The sequence below is a fragment of the Mesoplodon mirus genome, assembly GCF_964341445.2.
Source record: "Mesoplodon mirus genome assembly, chromosome: 20".
NCBI classification, from domain to species: domain Eukaryota; kingdom Metazoa; phylum Chordata; class Mammalia; order Artiodactyla; family Ziphiidae; genus Mesoplodon; species Mesoplodon mirus.
Window position 1 is genome coordinate 18,982,177 of NC_138996.1, and position 25,293 is coordinate 19,007,469.

Sequence of the window (25,293 nt, forward strand, 5' to 3'; positions counted from 1 at the left end):
ATGCAGTGAGATTTTGCTAAGACTTTCACTCTTGACTGTAAGCAATGAACATAATTCTTTTCCAGATGTTTATAAAGTGACAAAAGTAGCACAAAATAGCAAGTACCATAATGTGAAACTGTAGTTATTCTTTCATCATAATGAATAAGCTTTCACAGCAATATATATATTTTTTATTCCAGGAAGAAATCCCAACATGAAGATTTGGCTTGTAAAGGGTCTTTATCATGAAGCAAGCTCATGTTTCAAATGTAAAGATGACAGCTATCGCTATATCTTTATTTAGTTGCTGAGTGATCACATGCCAAAAGTAGGAAAACAAAGAAATAACAGCTACCATGAAAAGCTGAGTTTTTTTATCGCATACTTCGAGGACTTCAGAACCTGCTTTAAACAAGAAGTGTAAGGATGTAGCTTAACAACCCTTGATGATAATATGGTGGGAGCTTTTACTGTGCAGCTTAATGCGTGGTAGAGGCAAAACATAGAAAGCCTTATCGTTCCTCCAAAAGTTACCTAAAGTCTCAGCCTTACCTATTATATCTTTGCTATTTTGAAACAGAAATCTGCCATTACCGTTTAGTTGCAGTTTTGCTTTGTTTTAGTTGACTTTGAAAGGAGTAATCTTTTCACTAGAAATATCTGTTTTCAAAACATTTTTGAGTCATATGCATCTCATTCATTGGACCTGAACACACAGAAACATCACTGCAGAGCTATGTAGCAACAGGGAAGAAGAAGCTGAATTTTCCAAACCAGATGCTGATAACAAAATCCACATTAGAAAATAATTGAACCATTTTAATTCACCAGATATGGGTAAAAACCCCACAAAACTCAGTAGAGTTAAGAGTTTTAGGAGCAATAAAGGTATCCATAACTAGACCACAAGGGATCTAAACTTACCTAACCTTTTATAAGAGGGCAGCACTGGGGAGATTAAATGGGAACAAAAAATAGCATCTAAAGTACTAAGCACAGAGCCTGACAATACATATCAGCTAATACTAATATTTAAAGCACATTTTAAAATGTATTTGTACTCTCAACTTTACCACTAACTACTAATCCATTGCTTTGTCCTAGAGCCAAACCTTCAGATCTTAACTTTTTCTGTAAAGGGCCAGAGAGAAAATATATGAGGCTTTGTAGACCATATGGTCTCTGTCTCAGCTATTCAGCCTTGCCTCAACCCCATCATTACAGAGGAAAAGCAGCCACAGACAATACTTAAAGGCATGTGTGTGGCTCTGTTTCAATAAAACTTTATTAAAATTTGAATTCTGTATAATTCTCATATATAAGAAAATATTGTTATTATTGTGTATTTTAAAAATCATTTAAAATGTAAAAATAATTCTTAGCTTACAGGACATACAAGAAACAAGGGATGAGCTGGATTTGGCCCATGGTCATAGTCTGCCAACCTCGACCTTGGGCAGTGATAGATAAAGTGAGGGCAGTAATAGACAAAGTGTGGTCCATGGACTGGTCTAGTCCTCGAACTCTCTGTAATCCATTGACATTGAGATAACCACAGAAATTAAGAGGAAGCATTTAAAACTGTGTGTGTCATTTTAAAATTACTTTTTCCAGTACCTCATCTTTATTGTAGTTTACAGAGTTATTGGCCTGCCATGCATTGGGGAAGGAAAAAGACTGGTCCCTGACCACAGACAAGGTTGAGAAGCACTAAGCCAGTTCCCAGGTCTATAAAGTGAAGGACCTGGACTAGATAAATGATTTCTATGTATCTAGAACAGGCCTCAAATCTCTCATAATGCTTTAGAGTTACAGTCTAAGCATTAAGATCTAAAATCTTAAAAAAGAAAAAAAGATTTGCCTCAAGCAGGCCCTTTTCCTTCCCTACCCTTTTAATCAAAATGGAAAAAAAAAGATTTATTTATCCTAACACTTGATTTAACAAAAACAAAATTAATAGTTGAGACCATGATCAAAGTTGTAGGGTACATACTAAAAAGTACCAAACTACTTCTTGAGCAATTCCTCAAGTCAAATTTTTTTCACACTATTCCCTATGAAGATCTGTGTGATACTATTTTCTAATACCAGAAGAACAGCACATACATAGGATTTTCTAATACCAGAAGAACAGCACATACATAGGGCAAAGATAACAACCATGGCTTTCAAGACTGTCAGTCTGTACTTGAAGTGGTGACACGTAGGACTCTCAATGCTGGATGCTTTAGAAGTTGCTTTCAAAGTTCTGTGCTACCAAAAGGAATAATAAAATGACTACGGATACATAATACAATTAGAAATTCATCTTGTAACAGATTCTTCTTCAAAAGTAGCACAAATGTCTGAAGCAAAGTTCCCAGAATATACAATCAATATACAAACTAAGGTTTGAAAGAAAAACAAGGAAACTAAAATCTGAGTAACATTCAGTAAGTAAATTCGAGACTACTGAGGACGGACATTCAAAATCTCCTTGTATTATCTTTAACCAATTAGGGCATTATCAAACCTCAAATCCCAAATGACTAGGCTCTATATCTCAAATCCATTTATCTCCTTTGGAAGTTATAAGGGTGGAGAAAATATAGCAGCTAGCATAATAACAGAGAGTTAAGCCCCAGGTAAGATCAGAATATTCAAAATGACATTCTCAAAAGAGCTATGGCAAGAAGGCCATGGGATTCTCCTATTTCTGGTGCACACATTCAGCTACAGTGAGCCAGCTTCAGGGAGCATGCCTTCAGTCTGCGACCAATGCAGCAGAGACTGAAATCGATTCATTTAATTCCTCAAAACTATTAAATTTAAGCATTCATATCATTTTAGAAAATATTTCTACACGTATGCGAAGCCTCATCTTATCAAATTCCTAGAAAAATATGAAGTGCTATTATGATAAATTATATTTAAGTATAGGCACTAATAACTGATTTAAGAAGATAGAAGAAATAGAAACAATGTGAATTTTCCAAGCTAAAAATGTAGCAAGGTTTTTAGGTAAATTACGAACAAGCATTTAAGTATAGTTTTCACTTTTAATGGCAGAAACCCTCCTATTAAGATATGGTAAATTCTTTGTTATGTGAATTTTAGAGCTACATTAAAGGTCTAAAACTGTTCCTCACAATGAATAGACACTCAATTTTAAAAGAAGTTATGTTTATGTTAAAATGTTTTGCAAGTATTTCATAGTCATCTTATTCTTTTAATTAGCGTATAGAAATACTCATTTTACTGAGTTTCTAAAATTAAATCACACAAAGCACCAAATTTAGCAAATAAAAATTTTAATTTTGGAGCAAAATACTAAGAGACCAAATTTTAACTAGCTATAATCTTCAATGCATAAGACAAAAGATATACAAACTTCTAATATATGAAGAGATGCTCAATATCATTATTCAAAAGAAAATGCAAATTTAAAAGATGGGCAATGACCCATCTTTTATTATTAATGGTATTCCATATTAATGAGAATGTACTAAACTGGAACTCTCATCCATTGCTGGTGGGCATGTAGAGTGGTATGTAACTACTTTGGAAATCAATTTGACAATTATTATAAAGGTAAATATACACTACTGTATGTTGTAACATCCTACTCTTAGATCTTTATCCAAGAGGAAAAGAAATATGTCCATACAAAACACCTGCACATGAAAATTTCATATGTTTATTTAGAAAAGCAAAAAAATGAAAAACATCTCAATATTCATCAACAGGTGAAAGGGTAAGCAAATTGTAGCATATCCATACAAAAGAATACTACTTAGCAATAAAAAGAAATAAACTATTGACTCATACTAGAGGGGTGAAATCTCTACAACATGCTGAGCAAAAGGAGCCATACAGGAAAGAACATATTTCTAGAACAGAAAACTAATCTACAGTGACAGAAAACAGATCAATTGTTCCCTGGGGATGGTGGAGGGGAAGAGAAAACTGACTGCAAATGGACACCAAAGAACTTTTTAGAGTGATAAAACTGCTCTATTAAATTGTGGTAGTGGTTACATGGGCGTATACATTTGTCAAAACTCATCAATATATATACTTAAAATGGATGCATTTTATTTCATTATCTCAAACTAATTTTATGTTGTAATTCAATAAAGTTGATTTTTTAAAAGCTCAATAGAGGGGTTTAATCGCAGACTAGATAAATCTGAAGAGAAATTTATTGTCCTGGAAAACATGTCAACAGATCCAAGAATGCTGCAAGGAGAAATAATCATCGACAAAGGATGGAGTGAGAAGCTCTAGTATGTTGTAATCAGTCTTAAAAGAAACACATACAGGGGCTTCCCTGGTGGCGCAGTGGTTGAGAGTCCGCCTGCCGATGCAGGGGACACGGGTTTGTGCCCGGTGCAGGAAGATCCCACATGCCGCGGAGCGGCTGGGCCTGTGAGCCATGGCTGCTGAGCCTGCACGTCCGGAGCCTGTGCTCCGCAACGGGAGAGGCCACAACAGTGAGAGGCCCGCGTACCGCAAAAAAAAAAAAAAAAAAAAAAAAAGAAACACATACATATTTGAAGAGATAATGCCTAAGATTTTCCCATAACTAATAAAAGACACAAATGTATACGTTCAAGAAGCTCAAACAGGATAAACTCAATGATACAGAAAAAAATATTACACACATAAATTAGGAACAACTACTATAAAAAAACAGTTGATAATTCAAAACAAAGCAATAAGTTTTAGAGTAATACGTCAGAGGTAAATAATTTGTGAACCTACCCTAACTATAGTGTATGTTATACTATATAGCAGATGTTAAGCAATGATTTAATTATAAATCTGTTTCCATGTATATTTGCAAAAAATGATATTTTTACAAGTGTAAAAACACCATATTCCTATTCTTGGGATAAATTTAATTTAGGTAACATCAATTAAATTATGTTATACCTTAAAAATTACTTTAAAATAAATGTTAATAGCTTTAAATACATTCCTACAAACACTACTCTAGAACCAAGATATATAAGGTCTGACTAGGCAAATCAAAGAAAACTCTTTGATATAAATTTAATATTTATTTTCATTTGCAAAATTTTTTGTTTTAAAAATATTTTATTTCCTCTTTACATTTTTTAGAATTCTCTTCCTTTATTAAGAGCCATCTTCTTACCAGCAGTTTCCACCCCCAAATAAACTATTTAAATCCTTCAAATTCTAACATTCATAGGAGATAAATACTGGTTCTACATACCAAATTAAATTTGGGACTCAGAAAGAGTGATCAGTTCTATTCCCTGTCAACATACTCAGGCTAATCAGTAAGTTTCTCTCAACATAAACTAGACTCATGTTGATTTTTTTTTGACGCTCAGTGGTATCTTTTCACTGAATGAGTAGTGACATTCACTGAGTGAAGTAGGCTTCTTTCATCTTAATTAATATCCTTTGGAGAAACCTGTGAGAACCTCATAATATAATGCCTAGCCTAATGTGACCCTACTTATAAAGCTCTTCTGAAATGGAGATTTAAGAGCAGGTATTCTGGTATATAATGAACAGAGATCCGAGCAAGCTGGAGAAAAGTTTTGAAGTAATGGTTGTGTGGTCTTAGCTTGGACTGGTTAGCCATAAATTAAGATGATTAAGTGATCTTCTAGTGCCTAGAGCTACACTGTCCAATATAGTAGCCACTATCCATATGTAAGTATTGAGTCTTTGAAATGTGGCTAGTGAGACTGATGATCTGAATTATTAATTCTATTTTAATTATTTACTTTTAATTAATTTAGATATTAAGTTGATACATGATACACTGGTACATGATTCAGTTATTGGAAAATGTTTAATATGTTTTGAACACCTTAGATATGTGAATCTACTGTTTCAACTGTAAATTCTGTTAAATCTAAATACAGATCAAGTATTACTGATGAAAAGTTTGCTTGAATTGAGATGTGCTTTAAGTAGAAGATATACACTAGATTTCAGAAACCAGTTGAAAAAAATATAAAATTTTTCATTAATAATGTTTTTTAATGTTATATACCATTTTTAAAGGTTATTTCCTATTTACAGTCATTACAAAATATTGGCTCTATTCCCCAGGTTATACAATACATCCTGGAGCCTATCTTACACCCAACAGTTTGCACCTCCCACTGCCCTACCCCTATATTGCCCCTCCCCCACCTCCCCACTGGTAACCACTATTATGTTCTCTATATCTGTGAGTCTGCTTCTTTTTTTGATATATTCACTAGTTTGTTGTATTTTTTATATTTCCATATATAAGTGATATCTATAGTATTTGTCTTTCTCTGACTTATTTCACTTAGCATAATAATGTTTTATACTCATTATATGTTGAAATAATATTTTGTATATGCTGCTTTAAGTAATATATTATTAAATTAATATCACCTGTTTCTTTTAATGTGGCTATTAGAAAAATTTAAATTACATTCATGTCTGGCATTATATATCTACTGAATAGCACTACTCTAGAGCAGAGTGAACTACTGACGTTTTGGACCAGATAATTATTTACTGCAGGTGTAGGGTGATGGCTCCACCATGGTGCCCTGGAGACTCTGCAAGTATCCTCACATGCTAAGCAAAGACTTGAATCACAGTTCATCTGTGTCTTGGTGCAAATGCCTTGTGACCTCTGGAAATGAAAGATGAGAGACTTGCAAGGAGCTACTGTGAGGCCACCTTCCACTCACCTCTCTACCTTCCCTCATCACTTCCCACTTCTGATGAGATAGGGTAGGGGGCTTTCTTCATCTCCCCTTCTACTGGCTCTTCAGCAACAGAGGATCCCACAACTTGTGCTGCAGTCATTCAGCCCTTTTCCTCTCAGTGTCATCCTTTTTGCTGTATAGTACAAGGACCACAAGGAGCTGGCACTTGTGGCATCGTTTCTAGTCAAATTAGTCAGGCCCTGGCTTTGGCCTTGGCTTGTCTTGCAACGTGAACTTGCAACAGTAGGGAGTAGCCCTGGGCATTGTAAGATGTTTAACAGCACCCCTGACCTCTACCCAATAGATGTAAACAGCACTCCCCCACTATGACAACCAAAAATGTCTCTAGATATTGCTAAATATCTCCTCAATGGGCAAAACTGCTCCTGGCTAAAACCACTGCTCCTTAGGGTCTTAAGGACCCACACCTACTCCCCTCACTCACACTCACAGACACACACACACACGAACTTTTGTGAAGTGGAATACAGGAAGGTCTATGCTTCTCCCCTCTCAACACTTTTACATATTGGGTTACTGCATTAGATTTCATTTGAAGGAAGATTTCTGTGGTTTAATAACATAATAGGAAATAAGCAAATAGTAAATCAATAAAATAGTAACTAGTAAATGTTTTTAAAAACAGTAAATAATAGTAAATGGTAAATAATAAAAATGATTTCTAAGGATTTTTTTAATTTTAAGATGCTGTGACTTATGAATGTATCTTTGAGTACTGACTTTATCAGTTAGAAGGCTTATTTTTTTAATTACAAGGGAGAAAAAACTACTTTAACTGGCTTAAACAACATGAAAATTTATTGAAGAATAGAGGCATCTCATCAAAAGCAAAGGCAGAAACATGTCCCCAAATTTATCCTGCTGCTGCCTATCCCTGTCTCCCAGCTTTGTTGCCATCACCCTCGGCTACAGACAATACATATACTTGTACTACCTGAACCTTAATTCCAAACTCTCATTAAAGAGAATTTGCTCCAGCTTGCCTCAAATCTGGTTCTGGACTTCAAAAGCTTGGCCAGAGAAGATGGAAGAGGCAATAAAAACACTGGTGATGGGGAAAGAGGCGTTAGTTCTAGAGTACATAGGCGGAACTCAATGGGCATCTACAGCAATAACAGATCTTAAATTTAAAGTATTATGTAGATATGGCTATACATGGTAAATGAATCTTTACAAAAATGTCTCTATTTCACATATTTCTACAGTGTTTTAATGTTTATTACAAATATATATTACTTTTATAATGAGAGAGATATTTCTCCTCAGACAAAAATGATCTTTACACATGCTGTTTAAGTATGTTCGCCAAAACAATACTTCTCTTAAAGCTGCTCTTTAAAGTAATTAATTTGTAACCAATGGAGAAATAAATATTGGTCAGTTCTTATCAAGCAAACAACATTAAATATGGTGTAGCATTAAATAAACAATTCCAATATAAAATAAATACATTAATTTAGAATCTGTGATAATGCTGAGACTGTAGAAATAAGTCTAAAGTAAAATAGTCAAGAAGTAATTTTCTATTGTGTAAAAGTCCAGGTTTTTAACCATACTTTTTTTAGTCTTTGCCTTTCATGCAAAAGTCACCAAAAATTCAGAATTCTGTCAACAACTGGGACTAGCATACTTGTGATACATAATTTTACCTCAAGGAACGATCTGCCTTTATGTGCCTTTGAACTTAGAAAAAAAACATATTCTTATTTTTTCCTGGTGAGGGACACGGAAAAAAGTTACAAATGGGTTTCCATCTAATGAGGCACACAAAGGCAGATAGTTCATTGAGCTAAAATAAGTTCAAAAAAATCAAATTCTCTCCTAAGTCTGCTGCACTTACTAATAGCAAAACACCACAGTTAAGTTGGTCCTCTGGAACCAGACTGAATGGGTTAGAATCCCAGTTCCGCCACCTCCTAGTTCTGGGACCCCAGGAAGCGACAACACCTCTCTGTACTTCCATTTCCTCACCAGTAAATCAGGAGGTAATAACAGTACCTACTCATGGGGTTATTAGGAGGACAAAACAAATAAATATTTGAGGAGCTCTTAGAACAGTGGCTAACATATAGTACACATGTGCATGTAAGAATTTTTTTAAAGACATTAGAAAATATTTAATTACTTACTCAAAAAAGCTAATCCAAGTAAATAAAATTTTACTGAATTTACATGAGACTAGTTCTTTATGATCAAACTTTGGCATGAAATGTTATAATAATAAAAGAATCCTCCAATTAAACTTTGCTCCCATTATCAAGATTTCCTATAAATAGAGAAGACCAAGAATTTTTGAAAAGGCCCGTTACATATGGAGTAACTTAGGTATAGATTATTCTGTATGTGTATATAGCAGATTCTTATATCCAATTCAATTATATCCTTTTTGCAATAAGGAGTTAAGGCAGGCCCCAATACATCTGGGAAATCAGCATTATCTGCTTACACAAACCACAATTTATTATAAGATAAAGCAGGCAGTAGAACAAATATAAGAATGATTATAACAAAGCATATCTCCTTTCTACCTGGAAACCCTAGAGAATCAAGTCTAAAAGAAAATCCTGTCTAGGAGTCAGACAAACCTGGGTTTGAAAATACTGCTCTCTACTTGGCAATTGTCTGGCCTGAGTCAAGTGACTTCACCTCTGTCAATTTCAATTTCCTCTTTCACTACCTTCCTCCAAGGATTGCTATCATAATTGAGACAATATATATAAACCTAGCTTGGTTCTTAGCACACAATAGGGACTCAATAAACACCCTATCCCTTCAGTCAGGACTTTTCCATCTGCCTTTCAAAACCAGAATCCCGTGCACAGAGAGTGCTAAAAAATACCAGTTGAATTAAAATAAAGGCAAACTGGTAACAGCCTTAGGAACAATGGATTCGTTTGTGCCCAATTATTGTTTTATACTTCCTTGTACTTAGGGGAAGATTACTTTTTCTAATACTTGACTAGAGTCATGTAAATAAAACACTAATAAGTAACAAAGTAGAGATTATAGTCTGACCACGTAAGTTTATAACAGGATGACAGAATTTTTACAGTTCTAGGGACAGCAACCACATGCAAAAGGTGCTTCCCAATCTCTCTGAGAGAAGTTTCACCCGCCTTTCTGAGTCCACACCTAAATTGTTAAGAGCCGAGTAAGGCCTCAAGGACTAACTAGCATTTCCAGGCAAATTCCCCCACTATAAAATATTAAGACCAATTCAGTTTTAGTGATACAAGGTTTAAAGTCACATGTTTGAAAACATTTTTCACAAGGAACACAGGGTTGAGCCGGTACCATAATATTCTGATTCTGCTTTGAATTTTAGTTTCTTAAGAAATAATGTCACAACTATTATTTCCCTATGTCTCTAAGAATTCAAATGATTGGAACCTCAATATACTGTTGTACTTTCAACCTGAAGGAGGCAAAGAACATAACTGTTAAGTTTTCATTCTTTGGGAAATATATCAAATAATTTTTTAATGTAGCTTGTTTTCGATAAATTATCCTATGAGTGATATTCTTAATGACAGTATTCAATCACGTTTCTCACATCCCACCTGAGCTCCTTTCCCCCACAGTGAGGAGGAAAAGAATGCCTTTTTCTTTTAACAGAGTTCCTCCTTTGCTCTTTCCCTTCTCTCATTCCTAGAGGGCTGCAATTTTCAAAACAGCAATTATGATGCCCTCTAGCAACTTGAAGAACTATTTACTCATAATTAATTTGCCTTTAAAAAATTATCATTGTTCATGTCTCTGCATTTGTCAAGCTTTCATATGCTTTTTACTTAGTCATAGCAAATCACTAGGACTTCATACTCCTGCTATTGAAGTATTTGTGGGGAAAATGTTTATGTTACGATAATTTTCCATTATCCTATCTGCAATGTCTCTGCTAAGTTAAAAGGCATAAACTGCCATTTTTTAAAAAGTTTCATGTCTTATCAAATCATAATTCAAGTTTACAAAGTAACAATGAATATGAAACAAAGGACATAAACTAATTCACACTGAAGGCAACAAAGAGCCACATATCCGTCATTAAGTTTTTACTGAGTGTCAGAATACAGAAATGATCTCTGAGAACACCTTATGCTGCCACCCAAGGGAAAAGAGAGTGGAAGGAAACAAGCACTTGCTGAGGCTCTACCTGCTTTATTATTTCATTTAACTTTCCATAACAATCTGATGCAGTAGGTCTGATGCCCACCTTATAAATGAGAAATTGAGGCTCAAAGCAACTAAATTATTTGTGGTAAAGGGGAATTCATACTTAATTCTAAAGCCAAGCATTTAATTTCTACCTTATCATTCTACACAAGTAGAAGCCAAGATCACACCAGAACTGAAACTCAAGCTTTCTTTCCTTCATGTGAATTCTAAAGGGCACATCTATGCGTTTGTCCTAAATACCTTCCTCCAACGACCAATGTCCTCTTCCTAACCCCATCCAACAACCCTCTGTGGGTAAGCAGGCAACCAGACTCTGCAGTAACACCAAGACAGCCAGGGTTCCATTTTAGGAGACCCACTAGAATACTTCCTTCTCTTGTTCCCACCATCCTCATACTCAAGTACAATAGATTCTTTGCCCCCCAAAGGCAAAATGAAATATATGCCCTCTATCTGTAACCATGATTATTTGTGCCACAACAAATATAGAAATTTTCAGGCTTGACACAAAATAAACATATATGTGGACACACTGTGGGATTTCTTAATGTCTTATTTGTACTGTCATACCTGAGGGCAGAATATGAAACAACTCACAATAAGGTTACATTCGTAATCCTGGATTCTGTTTACAGATGAAAAGTCTAACACCCACCCCCATCTAAAAAAAGAGAATTAGCAGATTTAAATAACTAAAACAACAAAAATACATAACATTTTTTTAAAGCCTGAAACTGCAATTATTATACTTAACAACTTTCTAGTTTGGTCAGCTGAAAATGGGGAGTGAGAAGGCCTCCATAAGTCTTTATCTCCAGTCTGGGCCTGACTCTGAAATCTCAGTTACCAGGGAACTGTACAAAGCAAGGACACAGTTTTAATATACATGCGTTTCAGATAACACGATAACCATGTAAAGAGAACCCACTGGTTACATGAGCCATTTGCCTCAAATACCACTTTCATACAACACCAAACTTAAGCCATGCATCTCACTGAAATCCATAGACTGTTTTGGACAATCATGTTTAATCTAAAAGTAAGTGCAAACATATAATTAATTAATTTAACAGACAGTCTTGAGCAGTAAGCAAAGCATTACATCACTTTTTAAAATGTATGAGGTGTTTTTTTGGTTGTTCTTTTGTTGTCACTTGACCTTTTTCCCCCAAATTTAAGCATCTTTGATATATTTCTTAAGTGCTTAGGAGAATAAAGGCATTCATTCTGGGAATTTTAATAAAACACAATGAACAAATATCAAACTCTCTATATAAATATATCAATATAGATTTAACACCATTAACCAGAACGCCTACTAAAGTAATCCCAAATATATCAGGTAAATGCATAAACACTCTAACCTTCTTGAATGAAGTTGAACATAAGTGGGCAAGTCATCAAGATGATGGTGCTCAGGGTCAGCAGGGATTATTTCAGAAGGAAAAACTGCTATCATTTCTGGCTCTTCTCCTTTTTAAGGATACAAGTATGGAATTTTGCCTTTTTTTTTTTTTTTTTACTTTTTATGAAAATGCTACATTGAGACTTGTTTAAAAGATCCCAATTCAGCGTCCGGAGCCTGTGCGCCGCAACGGGAGAGGCCACAACAGTGCGAAGCCCGCGTACCGCAAAAAAAAAAAAAAAAAAAAAAAAAAAAAAAAAAAAAAGATCCCAATTCAGTTTTTATATGGAAAAGTAATGTTAAAAATGCCAAAGGGAGGGCTTCCCTGGTGGCGCAGTGGTTGAGAGTCCGCCTGCCGATGCAGGGAACACGGGTTCGTGCCCCAGTCCGGGAAGATCCCACATGCCGCAGAGCGGCTGGGCCCGTGAGCCATGGCCGCTGAGCCTGCGCTCCGCAACGGGAGAGGCCACAACAGTGAGAGGCCCGCATACCGCAAAAAATAAAATAAAATAAAATAAAAAATGAGATTAGACAAAAATATTCACTGATAATGAAATATGGTCATAACACAAAGTGAAACAATAAGAAAACAGCATGCATGGAATGATCTCATTTTTATGTAGAAAGGACTATGGACACAGGTACACTGACTATAACAGCACTATCCAATAGAACTTTCTACAATGATGGCAATTTCAATATCTACACACTCTAATAAGGTAACCAATAGCCAGATATGGTTATTAAGCACTTGAAATGTGGCTAGTACAACTGAGGAATTAACTTTTAAATTTTTTACATTTTAACCGATTTTCATTTATTGGCTACCATAAATCTAAATGGACAGAAAATGAGGTGTGACAATTATTATCAGTGTACTTGCTTATTTTTTTTAAATGAACACCTATTACTTTTAATATTACTGTTAAGACAAAACCCAGAAAGCTGTTAATCTTCAATATATTATATTTGAAATAACAAAAGACAAGAATGGGGCTTCCCTGGTGGCGCAGTGGTTGAGAGTCCGCCTGGCGATGCAGGGGACACGGGTTCGTGCCCCGGTCTGGGAAGATCCCACATGCCGAGGAGCGGCTGGGCCCGTGAGCCATGGCCGCTGAGCCTGCGCGCCCGGAGCCTGTGCTTCGCAACGGGAGAGGCCACAACAGTGAGAGGCCCGCGTACAGCACAAAAAAACAAAAACAAACAAACAAAAAAAGACAAGAATGTACCAGAAGCAGTCCCACCCTTCCCTCCCCCCACCCTCAATCCCATGCCACTCCCAAGTTCCAGGACTTTTCATCAAAGGACCATGGAAGTGATCAGGTAATTTAGTAAAGGAGAAAGATTTATATGATCTAAAGAGAAACACGAGTGTGTAGATAAGGTAATTTAAAATAGAGTTTGAACAAGGAAAGTAAATATATCTTTCTAGATAAAAGATACATAAAATAGAGTTACCTGGAAATTATGAAAGAGATACTACTTTAGGAGTGAGTTATAATAATAAAAACAGTTTAAGCTTTAGTAAATAGATTATCTTAAGATTTTGTTTTTGTTTTTGTTTTTAAAGCAAGGTAAAATTACCACTTTAAATTTGTTAAATATTAGATGATCTAAAAAGCTGAACTAAGAATAAAGAAGGATTTGTTTGGCACATTTAAAGAATGAAATTAGTTTTTTATGCTTAAAATACACTCAAATAAATCTCACTAAGCAGAGAGAACTTTCTATTCTTAGTCAAGAAAACATTTCTTATTATAACAACTTTATATCAGCTCTACAGACTGTGGCAAAGTAACAGCTTTCTCCTTTCTTCACTAGTAAAATGGTAGGTAATTTGAATCACCTGCTTCATGCATAGGATATAAATATTAGTGAAATTGTTTGGTTAGGTACTTTGGGCTGCCTCAAGGGAAAACACTGTATTATGTATCATGTAACCAAAGCAATTTTTGGTAAATGTACCAACATCACCTTTTTCTTTCTTCTCCCTCCCTGTCTCAACTCTTCAGTTCATGACAGGAGAACTCATGGGTTTAATCTACAAGTAACAACAAAAAGTGTATGACTGCCCATTCCTTATAGAAAATCCATAACCAGAAGTCAATGCATGTTCAGAACCAATATTCAACAACCCATCCTTAATGAAGAATGACGATTTGACAACTGGTAGATTATCTAAACATAATTTATATCTGACTATACGTTTTATATTTGTATATAAATATAGGATTATCTGGCATGCTGCAAATTCATATAACTTTAAAATAAAAGAATCTCAAAATACCATCTAATCAAGGAGAAGTAGAGGGCTTCCCTGGTGGCGCAGTGGTTGAGAGTCCGCCTGCCAATGCAGGGGACACGGGTTCGTGCCCCGGCCGGGGAAGATCCCACATGCCGCAGAGCGGCTAGGCCCGTGAGTCATGGCCACTGAGCCCGCGCGTCCAGAGCCTGTGCTCCGCAACGGGAGAGGCCACAACAGTGAGAGGCCCGCGTACCGAAAAAAAAAAAAAAAAAAAAAAAGAGGAAGCAGAAAATTACTCAACTTCCTTATCCACATTAACACAAAGTAATGCAAAAAAGCCAGAGAGAACCTAGCCATCTTCCTGTGAATTGCTCTGTCATTCCACACACATTTCTTGAGTATACAATTAGATACCAGCTATAGGCAACAAGAATACAAGAATAAATTAGACAATTATTGTTAGTTCCTTACCACAGAAAACTAACAATAGGATCAGCCAAGAAGAACCAAGTACAATCTAAGCAGAATACCAAAGGAGCATATAACAAGACACTAACTGATTTGAAGCACGCTCAAATTGACACCTTACCTGATTCAGTTTACGAGACTGTCACTTGACCCTACAGCTGCATTGGAAAGCAAATATATTTTGATTACAACAATTTTAGTTTAATTCATCACTAGGCACACACCACTTGTATATGCTAATTATTAAGTAGGAAAGCATTTTGAACTGTGTTTATGACCCTGATTCACTTGGGGATCAGCTCCAAGATATTTTTCTCTGTGATGGCAACCAAACAAGTCATTCTTCTTAACCATTTCTTTATTGTTTACTTAGGAATTCAATTTCATAGAGTGCAGTCAGTCAGGGTAGTCTAGGTTATGGCCAGTAACAATGTTCTCCATAATCTCAAAGGCTTATTAGTAAAATAAGTTCATTCCTTGCTCCTGCTACAAGTTGGAAAGCGACAGTAGGGGAGTTCCCTCACTCATAGATCCAGGCTGAAGAGGGACTCTATGTGAAAATGTGATCCCTAAATAACAAAGGTAGGAAAAAATAAAATATGGTAAACGGTACTCTGGTCCTTAACACTTGTGCTCCGAAGTTTATATTTGGCTCCCAACTCACATTTTGTTGGGAAAAAAAAAGAAGGAAAGGAAATATACTATTGAGTGGACAGACGGCTACTCTACTCTGAGATGCCAATGAGAACTAGAGGTTAAGACTACACCCGAGCTATAAAGACTGTCTGTGAACTACTTAAACTGCTTATAATTCCTGTCTCAATATTGTGGGAATATGAAAAACTATGACCAAAGCCAGTGACATGAAGAAACAGCTCAAAGAACATCTGTGTGTGTCTTTTGATCTCAGAAGAGCCAAGGGATAGCACAAACCAAAAAAAAAAAGTTTAAGTATTACAAATTAATGTCTTCCTTCACAGAAAGATTTCAGGCAACAAGTTATTAAAAATAACCTATTTCCCTAGATTCTAGAAATATACTTCCAAATAGTAGGGGCAAACAGTGTTATCACAGAAATAAGCATGCATATTTTGGATAATTATTTTCTAATTAAACAAGGTCCACCTGACTTTTAAATCTTAAAAATGAGCCACATAATACATTCAATTTTTCATTATGGGGTAGCCAATTCTTTCATTTTAATTTTTAAAAGTGTATCCTAAGTTATCATAAAGCACTTCAAGCAGAGACCCTTAAACCAAAACCTGCTTTCCTGAATTTCTGCAATGTATTGATAATTAAAACTATAATCTTATTTCACTATAAACTGTGTTTAACCTAAGAATAATTGTCTATTAGATACCTCACCTTATTATTCCAGTCCTGGGCAGATACTAAATACTTTTTCTATTTTAACTGACAAATTGGACTTCAACCAAAATTGAAAACTTTTGTTTGCCTAAAGACACCATTAAGAAAATGAAAGGCAAGATTGGGAGAAAGGATTCACAATATATAAATCCAACACAGGTCTATATCCATAACACAAAAAAGAATTCTCAAAACTCGGGAATAATAAGGAAAAAAAGTCAAAAGATCTGAACAGAGACCTCATAAAAGAATACACATAAATGATCAGTATGTACATAAAAATATGCTCAACACATTCAGCCATCAGGGAAATGCAGCTTCTTGTAAAATTCAACACACACTTATCATTCCGCCCAGCAATCCCACTCCTAGGCATGTTACTAATAAGTCTTATATCTTACTTGTTTTATCCTTCTGTGGAAACATCATTAATCATCCACTCAAACTTATTTCCTCTTCTTACTACTTAAAAAAATCCAATTTTATTTGGGAAGCAAGGTGCCCAGATGTAGGGGATAAATCATGATTGGTCCTAATTCTGATCATCTCATTCCTGTTTGCCAGTGGTTACTGCAGGGGGTGAACATGTAACCTACTTCTGAAAAATGGGCTCTTAAGAGGACGTTTTCTGGGAAAGATTTTTCTTCTTAAAAAAAAAATCTTAAGTAGAAAAAGCCCTTTTTTTACCTCCTCCTTTCCTGCTTTGGATGTTGATGTGAGAATATGCTGCTTGGAGCTACTGCTATCACCTTGAAACCAAGAGGGAAAAGCTAACATGTTTGCCTATTCTTTTTTTTTTTTTTTTTTTTTTTTTTTGCGGTACGCGGGCCTCTCACTGTTGTGGCCTCTCCCGTTGCGGAGCACAGGCTCCGGATGCGCAGGCCCAGCGGCCATGGCTCACGGGCCCAGCCGCTCCGCGGCATGCGGGATCCTCCCAGACCGGGGCACGAACCCGTATCCCCTGCATCGGCAGGCGGACTCTCAACCACTGCGCCACCAGGGAGGCCCTGTTTGCCTATTCTTTAGAGATTGTTTAAACTCCTGAGTCAATCCTGAAACCTCGTGCAGACTTCCTATCATGTGAGTCAGTAAGATTTTATTGTTTAAGCGATTATTGATGAGGTATTCTGTTATTTGCAACTGAAAGCACCCCAGATAATATACATCCTACTCCATTTCAAGAAAAAGGGCAAAAGACATGAAGACGCATTTTACCAAAGAGGAGATACAGGTGGCAATAAGCATGTGAAACATCACTAGCCATTAGGGAAGTGTAAATTAAAATGCTGTTGAGCTATTAGGACAGCTAAAATAAAAGATAGTGACAATACCAAATCCTGGCAAGGATGCAGAGAAACTAGATCTCTCATACATTGCTGTTAGGAATGAAGAATCATGTAACACACTGGAAAATACTATGACAGTTTCTTTAAAAAGCTAAACATATACTTACTGTATTACCCAGCAATCACACTCCAGAGCATTTATCTAGAGAAAAGAAAACTCATCTCCACATAAAAACCTGTACACAAACGTTCACAGGAGCTTTATTTGTAATAGCCGAAAAGTAGAAACAACCAAAATGTTCTTCAATTGGTGAATGGCTAAACTATGGTACATCAACACCATGGCATAATAACTAGCAATTAAAAAAAAAATCTGGAAGGTCAAGTGAAAAAAAAAAAAGCCAATCTCACAAAATTATATACTGTATGATTCCATTTATATAAAATTCTCAAAGTGGCAAAATTATACACATGAGAACATATTAGTGGTTGCCAGGGGTTAAGGATGTGGGATGGGGGAGTAGGTCATTATAAAAGTAGGGTATAAATAAGTAGAATGAGGGGGATCTTTGGGGGAGTCTGATAACATGTTCTGTATCTTGACTGCAGTAGTAGCTACATGAATCTCAACGTGTGATTAATGGCATAGAACTATATACACTGTACCAACACTAGTTTCCTACTTCTGATACTGTATTATGATTCCATAAGATGTAACCACTGGGGAAAACTGGGTGAAGGATACATGGATCTTCTTGTACTATTTTTGCAACATCCTGTGAATCTATATTTCAAAATAAGTGTTAAAAATACATAATAAATGCCTTTTATTATGTAAAGAGTCAAATATAATAAAGCAATATGATTTTTTAAGATCTGTGGTTTACTGGGAAACACAGCAATCTAGCAAGGGCAACACAACAATCTAGCCAAGACAACATACAGGAGGCTTTCTTAGTTTTATCGACCCATTATGCAAAGATTTATAGATTCAGTGGTATGAGAAATAGATGAGAAATGTATTTTCTATTTAATTTAATAAGTATTTTATAATTCTGTGAATATTCTGTATTATTTAGACCTTAGACTCTATAGTATACAATTGATGGTTTCCTAGACCATCCTAGCCAATGTCAACTCATAAGAGGTTAAGAGCTAAAAGCTTAACTTCAACTCCCACCCAAATATCAAACACATTTATGTCCTTATAACGAGTCCCACACAATCTTATTGATCATCATCAACAAAATGGTGACCAATTCTACTATGATCAATGGAACTGAAGATAAAGTGTGATGTGCTGACTTATGACGTGTAAAGCCTTTTGAATCCACAATTGCATGAAACAAATCTACATCTCCAAAGCATACAACATCAGCAAAGACATGCTCCTTTGCAATTTTTAATGGATAAAGTAAGACATCAGTAGTTTTCAGTGGGAAAAAAAATGGTTTGATCACTTCAAGAGGAGAATCTATAATATCAGAATCACAGTCATCAATAAAAATATTCAAAAAAATTAATTTTGTACTTAAAAGTTCTTTGGGCAATAAAGAATGCCTATGCTTGCCTGTGGGAGATTTAGGAAAACAAAGTATATAGTCTAGATACAAATATCACTGCACTCAGAATTAGAAAGGCCTCATTCAATTCTGCCCGTGCAGGAAAATGACCCAAAAGGAATATTTATAATATAGCTTTATATTAAGAGTTTGGTTTTATATTCTAATGTTTATAGAAGTATATATTTATATTTTTAGTTATGGAATGAATTTTAGTATTTTTATGGTAGGAAATGGGTTGTCTGAAACTAAACCTCAATTTATAACTGACACTCAAAAAACCAATAAATGAACTTAGATAAAAGGAGCATTTTCATCATATACTTTTGGGAGGTGGATTTAGGAGGAGGAGAGGAATATTAATTTCAATAAGGTAATAAAAGCACTGATAGAATGAAAAATTCAGAGAGGTACAGGTAGAAAAATAGAACACTGAAGCCTAAAAGGGATAATATTCCAGGAAGGTGAAAACTGTATAAAATTCTATAACTAATGACAGAAAAATCCAATGGATATGACAAAGTGAAGCAAGAAAGGATGAAAGTAGGGAAGCTGAAGATTAGGTAAGAATACATGTCAAGTTCAATAATTGTTATCACTTAGTAACTTATCACAAGTAACTTAAGATGTTTAGTGGTCAGAGAATATGTGGTAAGTTCAAGCTTTTTGGGTTACTTTTATGAAATGACTTAGTCTAGGACATGGCTGTTTTAGTGAGAGACATAGGAGGAAATGGGTAAATCAAGTGAAAATGGAAGATGTCAAAGATCAAAAAGGACAGGGTGTCCAAAGGGTCACATCAATGGATGGTGAAGTGACAAAGGATAATGACAGAGAATGGGATAAAGAAGTTTTGTCAGGCAATGCAATAATCTGAGGAACACTAAAAAATATATTTGAGGCTGGAAGAGATGGCTATGAAGAGGGAGAAAATCTTAATAATGGCACCACCTCTGTATCTTTAAAAATGACATATCTATTTGAGTTTTATCATAAAAATATCTGACTAAACAAATGGATGCCATTCAGGAAGACAACAATTATGTAAATCAACCTGCCACAGACTAAAAGAACATCCACCACCTTAAGTTTCAAGAAGGAGATGATACACGCAGGAGAAATTATGCTTGTTCTCTAGAAGCTTGTTTTAGATTCAAAATGAAAGAGTTTATAAAATATAGCAAAATCTAAAAAAATATATACTTAGATATATATAAAAGAGAAAGACATTCTGATTGAATACAATTTCATATAATCACAATACTTAAAATCGTTGAAAATTTCAATTTTGTTTGAAATTGCTTTTTCTCTAGACTATGGCACATGTTGAAAATACTAAGCCTTGAATTACTGTATTCAAACCACTCAGAGCTTTTCCAGTGCTAATAAAATAGCTGGTGTTCAATTTTAGTAACATAAAGAAAAAGGTTTTGCTAGTACTACATGACTTTCCTTGAATCAACCTAAAACATCCAAATATGTCATCCAGTTCAGTAAGAACTTGTACTTTATAATGGTTCTCATTGATGCTAGGATGGAAAACTTGCAGTCTTTTAAAGAGACTGTAAATTAACTAAATTTGATAACAGTAATCCATCAAAATTTAGTTCCACACCAGTGGACATTTGCCTCACATTTGGAGAGTTAATGTTGTGAAACTTGTTCTTAACCAATTTTAGATTTCCATCTCTCTACTTCCCCTTGGTGGAAAAGAATTGTTTCTAAGAATAAGAAGTAATAAAGCCTTCTTTATTTATTCTCTGGGAACACTATTTCTACTGCAATAAAAAACAAGGAAGAAGTTACCCTTCTTCCTCGTGTAAACCTTTATTTAAAACGTTGCACCTGGGCCTCCCTGGTGGCGCAGTGGTTGGGAGTCCGCCTGCCGATGCAGGGGATACGGGTTCGTGCCCCGGTCTGGGAGGATCCCATATGCCGCGGAGCGGCTGGGCCCGTGAGCCATGGCCGCTGGGCCTGCGCGTCCGGAGCCTGTGCTCCGCAACGGGAGAGGCCACGACAGTGAGAGGCCCGCATACCGCAAAAAAAAAAAAAAAAAAAAAAACGTTGCACCTGTCAGGCTGATCGTACAATTTAGATATCAACAATTCATACTTACCAATACATACATCGATCTTTCCTTTAATAGCAGCTTCATGCAGAGGGGTATAGTTCCAGTTATCCCTGGCATTTGGATCAGCTCCTTGGCACAGTAACAGACTCACAACCTCAGCATGGCCAAAAGAACAGGCATTGTGAAGCGGGATGAGACCGCCATCATCACGAGCATGGACATTAGCACCCATCTGCAGTAAGTGTTCTACCACATCCTTCCTTCCAAAACCTAAAACGGAAGAGGGAAAATATTTTATACAGTAAGTCAATTTTGTAAAAAGAACCATTAGGATTCCTTTAACAATATCAACAAATACAAACAACTGAAGTACTGTGTTCTATAGCAAAAAGGTAAAAAAAAAAAAAAAAAGTTGCCATTCAAATGGATTCTCTCATCTCACAGAACTTAGAACTAAGAAAGCTCTTCCCTTAATTTGCTCAGTTCCATCAAAAAACACTTCTTCAACATCTATTATGTGCTGGGCAACTGTGCTAGAAATGTAAAATGAATGAGGCAAGATTCCTGTACAAGGCATTCACTTTCCCCTCATGCGTCACAAGACAAAATCATATGTATAAAATCCATCTCTATGTTTTAATAAAGGTTATTTAAATACCAATGACAACCAAATCTAAGACAAGTCACAACACTCAACATTACACTAGGGCAACTGGAGAAGAACATATGGAAACCAAAAATATGCAGTGATAGTTTGGTTACAAGATATTTGAAAAGGAAGAAATAAAGATAATGCCATAGTATCTATCTTGGGACTGGTGGCCAAACTAAATGAATGGGTAGTTAGGTGAAAGAATTCAAGCTTGGATTTACTGAGTTGGAGGAAATTTTATGACAAACAAGTGAGAATGCAGGCATTTGGAAATACAGAGCCAGAACACTGGTGAAAAGTATCACAATTTTCAGACAGAAAAATGGCAGGGGGTTGTCGGAAGAGTTAGAAAAAAATCTAAAGCACTGTAAGGACTAGGCAAGCACTAAGAAAGGTGAGAAAAACCAAGAAAACACACCATTATGGAAGTCAAAGGGCAACAACACTATGCAAAGTCCAGCACGATGAGCATTTAGTGAGATCAATGGAGAATGGAACAGTCATTTTGACAATTTTAAAGTCATTATAGTACTGTGATGAAATTACAAGCTACATTGCAATGGGTTGAAAAAAAGAAGGAAACTGAAAATATTAGCATTTTTATCTTTACCAGCTTAATACTTTCATTTATGATCCTTTCTTTCTTACTTTAAATTTAACTAGAACTTAACTGGCTAGGTATCACTACCTCCATGCTATTACTTACCATGCAATGTTGTTAGAAAATGACATCTTAAGTAAAACTGAAAAGCAATAAGGGTCCTATCTTCCTTTATTTTATGCATATATAAACTAAATAAATGAGAACTATGTGGAAAATAGAAGGAAAAAAAAAAAAAAGGTTTCTTTCAACGTTATGTCCTCCACACTATCTTTAGAAATCCACTCATTCCAGGAAAGCAGGCTCTAAGAAAAAAGTCTTCAAAGTAAAAGATATGTTTCCACAGATATTTATCAGAATTAGGTTTCCATAGAAAATATCCTTCAAATTAAGTTGAACATTTTGGGTGAAAAGAAGTCAATTTCATATTAGTAACTGGAACACCAAAAGTATAGGGTGCATGCTAATGTAACTATCACCATCTTGCTGTTTCTTTAATATCTGCCAAACTTTACAGATACTACATTCTGTTTAATTCTCTGACTTCAATGTGCTTCCTGCCTCTACTATCACAGCCCTACTCTCCCACTGGGCCATAGGTGTTTTCTTTACCCATGAAGATTTAGAGATTTTCCTGCTTTATAGATCTGAGTAAAGCCTGAGTGCAACACACCCTAATCAGTGCATTAACAGTGTTTGAGAACTAATTTCCTTTCTTCACTAATAAATAAAGATAAAATAAGATACTTCTTAACGTATGAATTGGCACTTTAAAAAATATACATTATAACTTTGAAGCAAAATAGTAAAAAGTGTGTTTACTTTTTACTAAAACTTTTAGATCTAACGTATAAAATAAAACAAAACAAAACAAAAATGCTTATCAGCAAGGAAGTGGTGAAATGGAACTGTGCTCACATACCGATAATGTGAATAAAAACTGGTATGACATTTTAGAAAAAAATGTAGCATTATCATGAATAGGCTTAAACAAATATACTCTCTGACTCAACAATACCTCTTTTCAAACTTTATCATTTAAAAAAAGATTCATATATGAATATTTTGCATCGAGAATATTTATCATAACATATTAGAGTGATGTGGCCACAAGCTAAGGAATGCTGGCATCCACCAGGAATAGTCACGGAACAGATTCTCCTAGAGCCTGGTAGGGAGCACAGACCTGCCAACACCTAGATTTTGGTCCAGTGATACTGATTTTGGATTGACAGCCTCCAGAACTGTGACAGAAAAGAATTTCTTTTCAAGCCATAGAGTTTGTGGTAATTTGATACAGCAGCCACAGGAAACTTATACAGGTAGTTTAGATCAAATTATTCCTAAAGTCTGTTTTGTTTTAAAAGTGTTAGAATCATACAATTTGCTTTGTAAAGTGGAGGGAAAGTAAGGGATAAATATTTCCATGCAACAGTTTGGTTACCCCTATTGTATGTTTTTTCTTTCTTTTAAAATAGAAGTGAAGGAAATTAAATATTACAAATCCAAAGTTATCTATGGGAGGGAACAAATAGTATTATATTAACTTATTTTGCAGAGAACTATATTTTGCTGTGTTATTGTAAGTAATTTTATGGCCAACTTCTTTTGTAGGTACTTGTACACCATATTTAGCTACATCTAAACAAATTGGAAAATGGTGAGAATAAACATAAAGAGAGTCATCTTCAGAGTAGTTTTTGGAGTTCTATGCTCATTCCCTGAATCTTTGGTGTCAAGGAAATTCTTCATTTGGTGCTATGTTGGGGCCCATGAATCCTTATGAAGTGATCTTGTGGAGTCATGTGGAGGAATGTGAATGAATTTGGTCCCAGAGATAATTGTAGATAGAAGTCACACACCTGGATATGCCACTTTTAACAGTTTCACTAGAATTTTGTGTTATGATAGGAACTTGCAGGCACATTAATGTTGGTGTACAAATGTAACATGTATTTTCCCCTCCTTTTAGATTTACTTGTATGTGTAATACTGGGTCTAAAATTATTGTATTAAAACAGTATAAATTGAATGCTTACTAAAAAAAATATTTATCATACATTATTTATAGAAAATCACGGAAATTAGATGCCCAACAATAAAGACTCTGTTAAGTGAATGATGAAGTGATGGTTTTTGATATAATACCATCCTGTATTAAAAGGATTCTAGAACACTGTGAATGTACTTAATGTCACTGAGTCATATACTTTAAAATGGCTAAAATGGTATTTTATTTTTAAATTGCTTAAAATAAACAAAATTTTAACATTTTTAAATTCATATATTTTACCACAATGAAAAATATCACCAAAAAAGGTATAGACTATACACACACACACACACACACAACAGGATATTATAAAAAATTCAACAACATAGTTTTTTTTTAGATCAGTCTCTTAGATTAAAAATATATAAAACAAAATATAGGAGAAAAAAATATATATATATTTGATACATAGATGGGCAGAAAAAGAGACTAAATCACTAAGTAGTAGTAGTATGGAATTTTTTTCTTTTTGATTATCTGTTTTCTTAATTATTATATAAAAACATACTTTTGTATAAAATATATGTGGGTGTACACATATAAGTTTATAAAAGAAGGTGGACGTGAACAGTCAAAACCAGTAAAGATACATTTTATGTGGCAATTATGAAGTCAACTCTTCTAATTTGATTTTGTATTAAAATACATTATTAAATCAGAGGTTTTGTTATCTATGAAACAAATAAGTCCCCT

At 35.1% G+C, this 25,293-nt stretch overlaps 1 protein-coding gene across 1 annotated transcript in view; it reads right to left on the reverse strand.

The window, feature by feature from the left end:
• The window catches only part of TNKS (tankyrase), a 181,081-nt gene that overhangs the window by 134,858 nt on the left and 20,930 nt on the right, over window positions 1-25,293 (reverse strand). Inside the window, exon 2 of the mRNA XM_082608825.1 lies at window positions 21,340-21,564. Coding sequence (XP_082464951.1) covers window positions 21,340-21,564 — 225 coding nt within the window. The remainder of the gene's footprint in view (window positions 1-21,339; window positions 21,565-25,293) is intronic.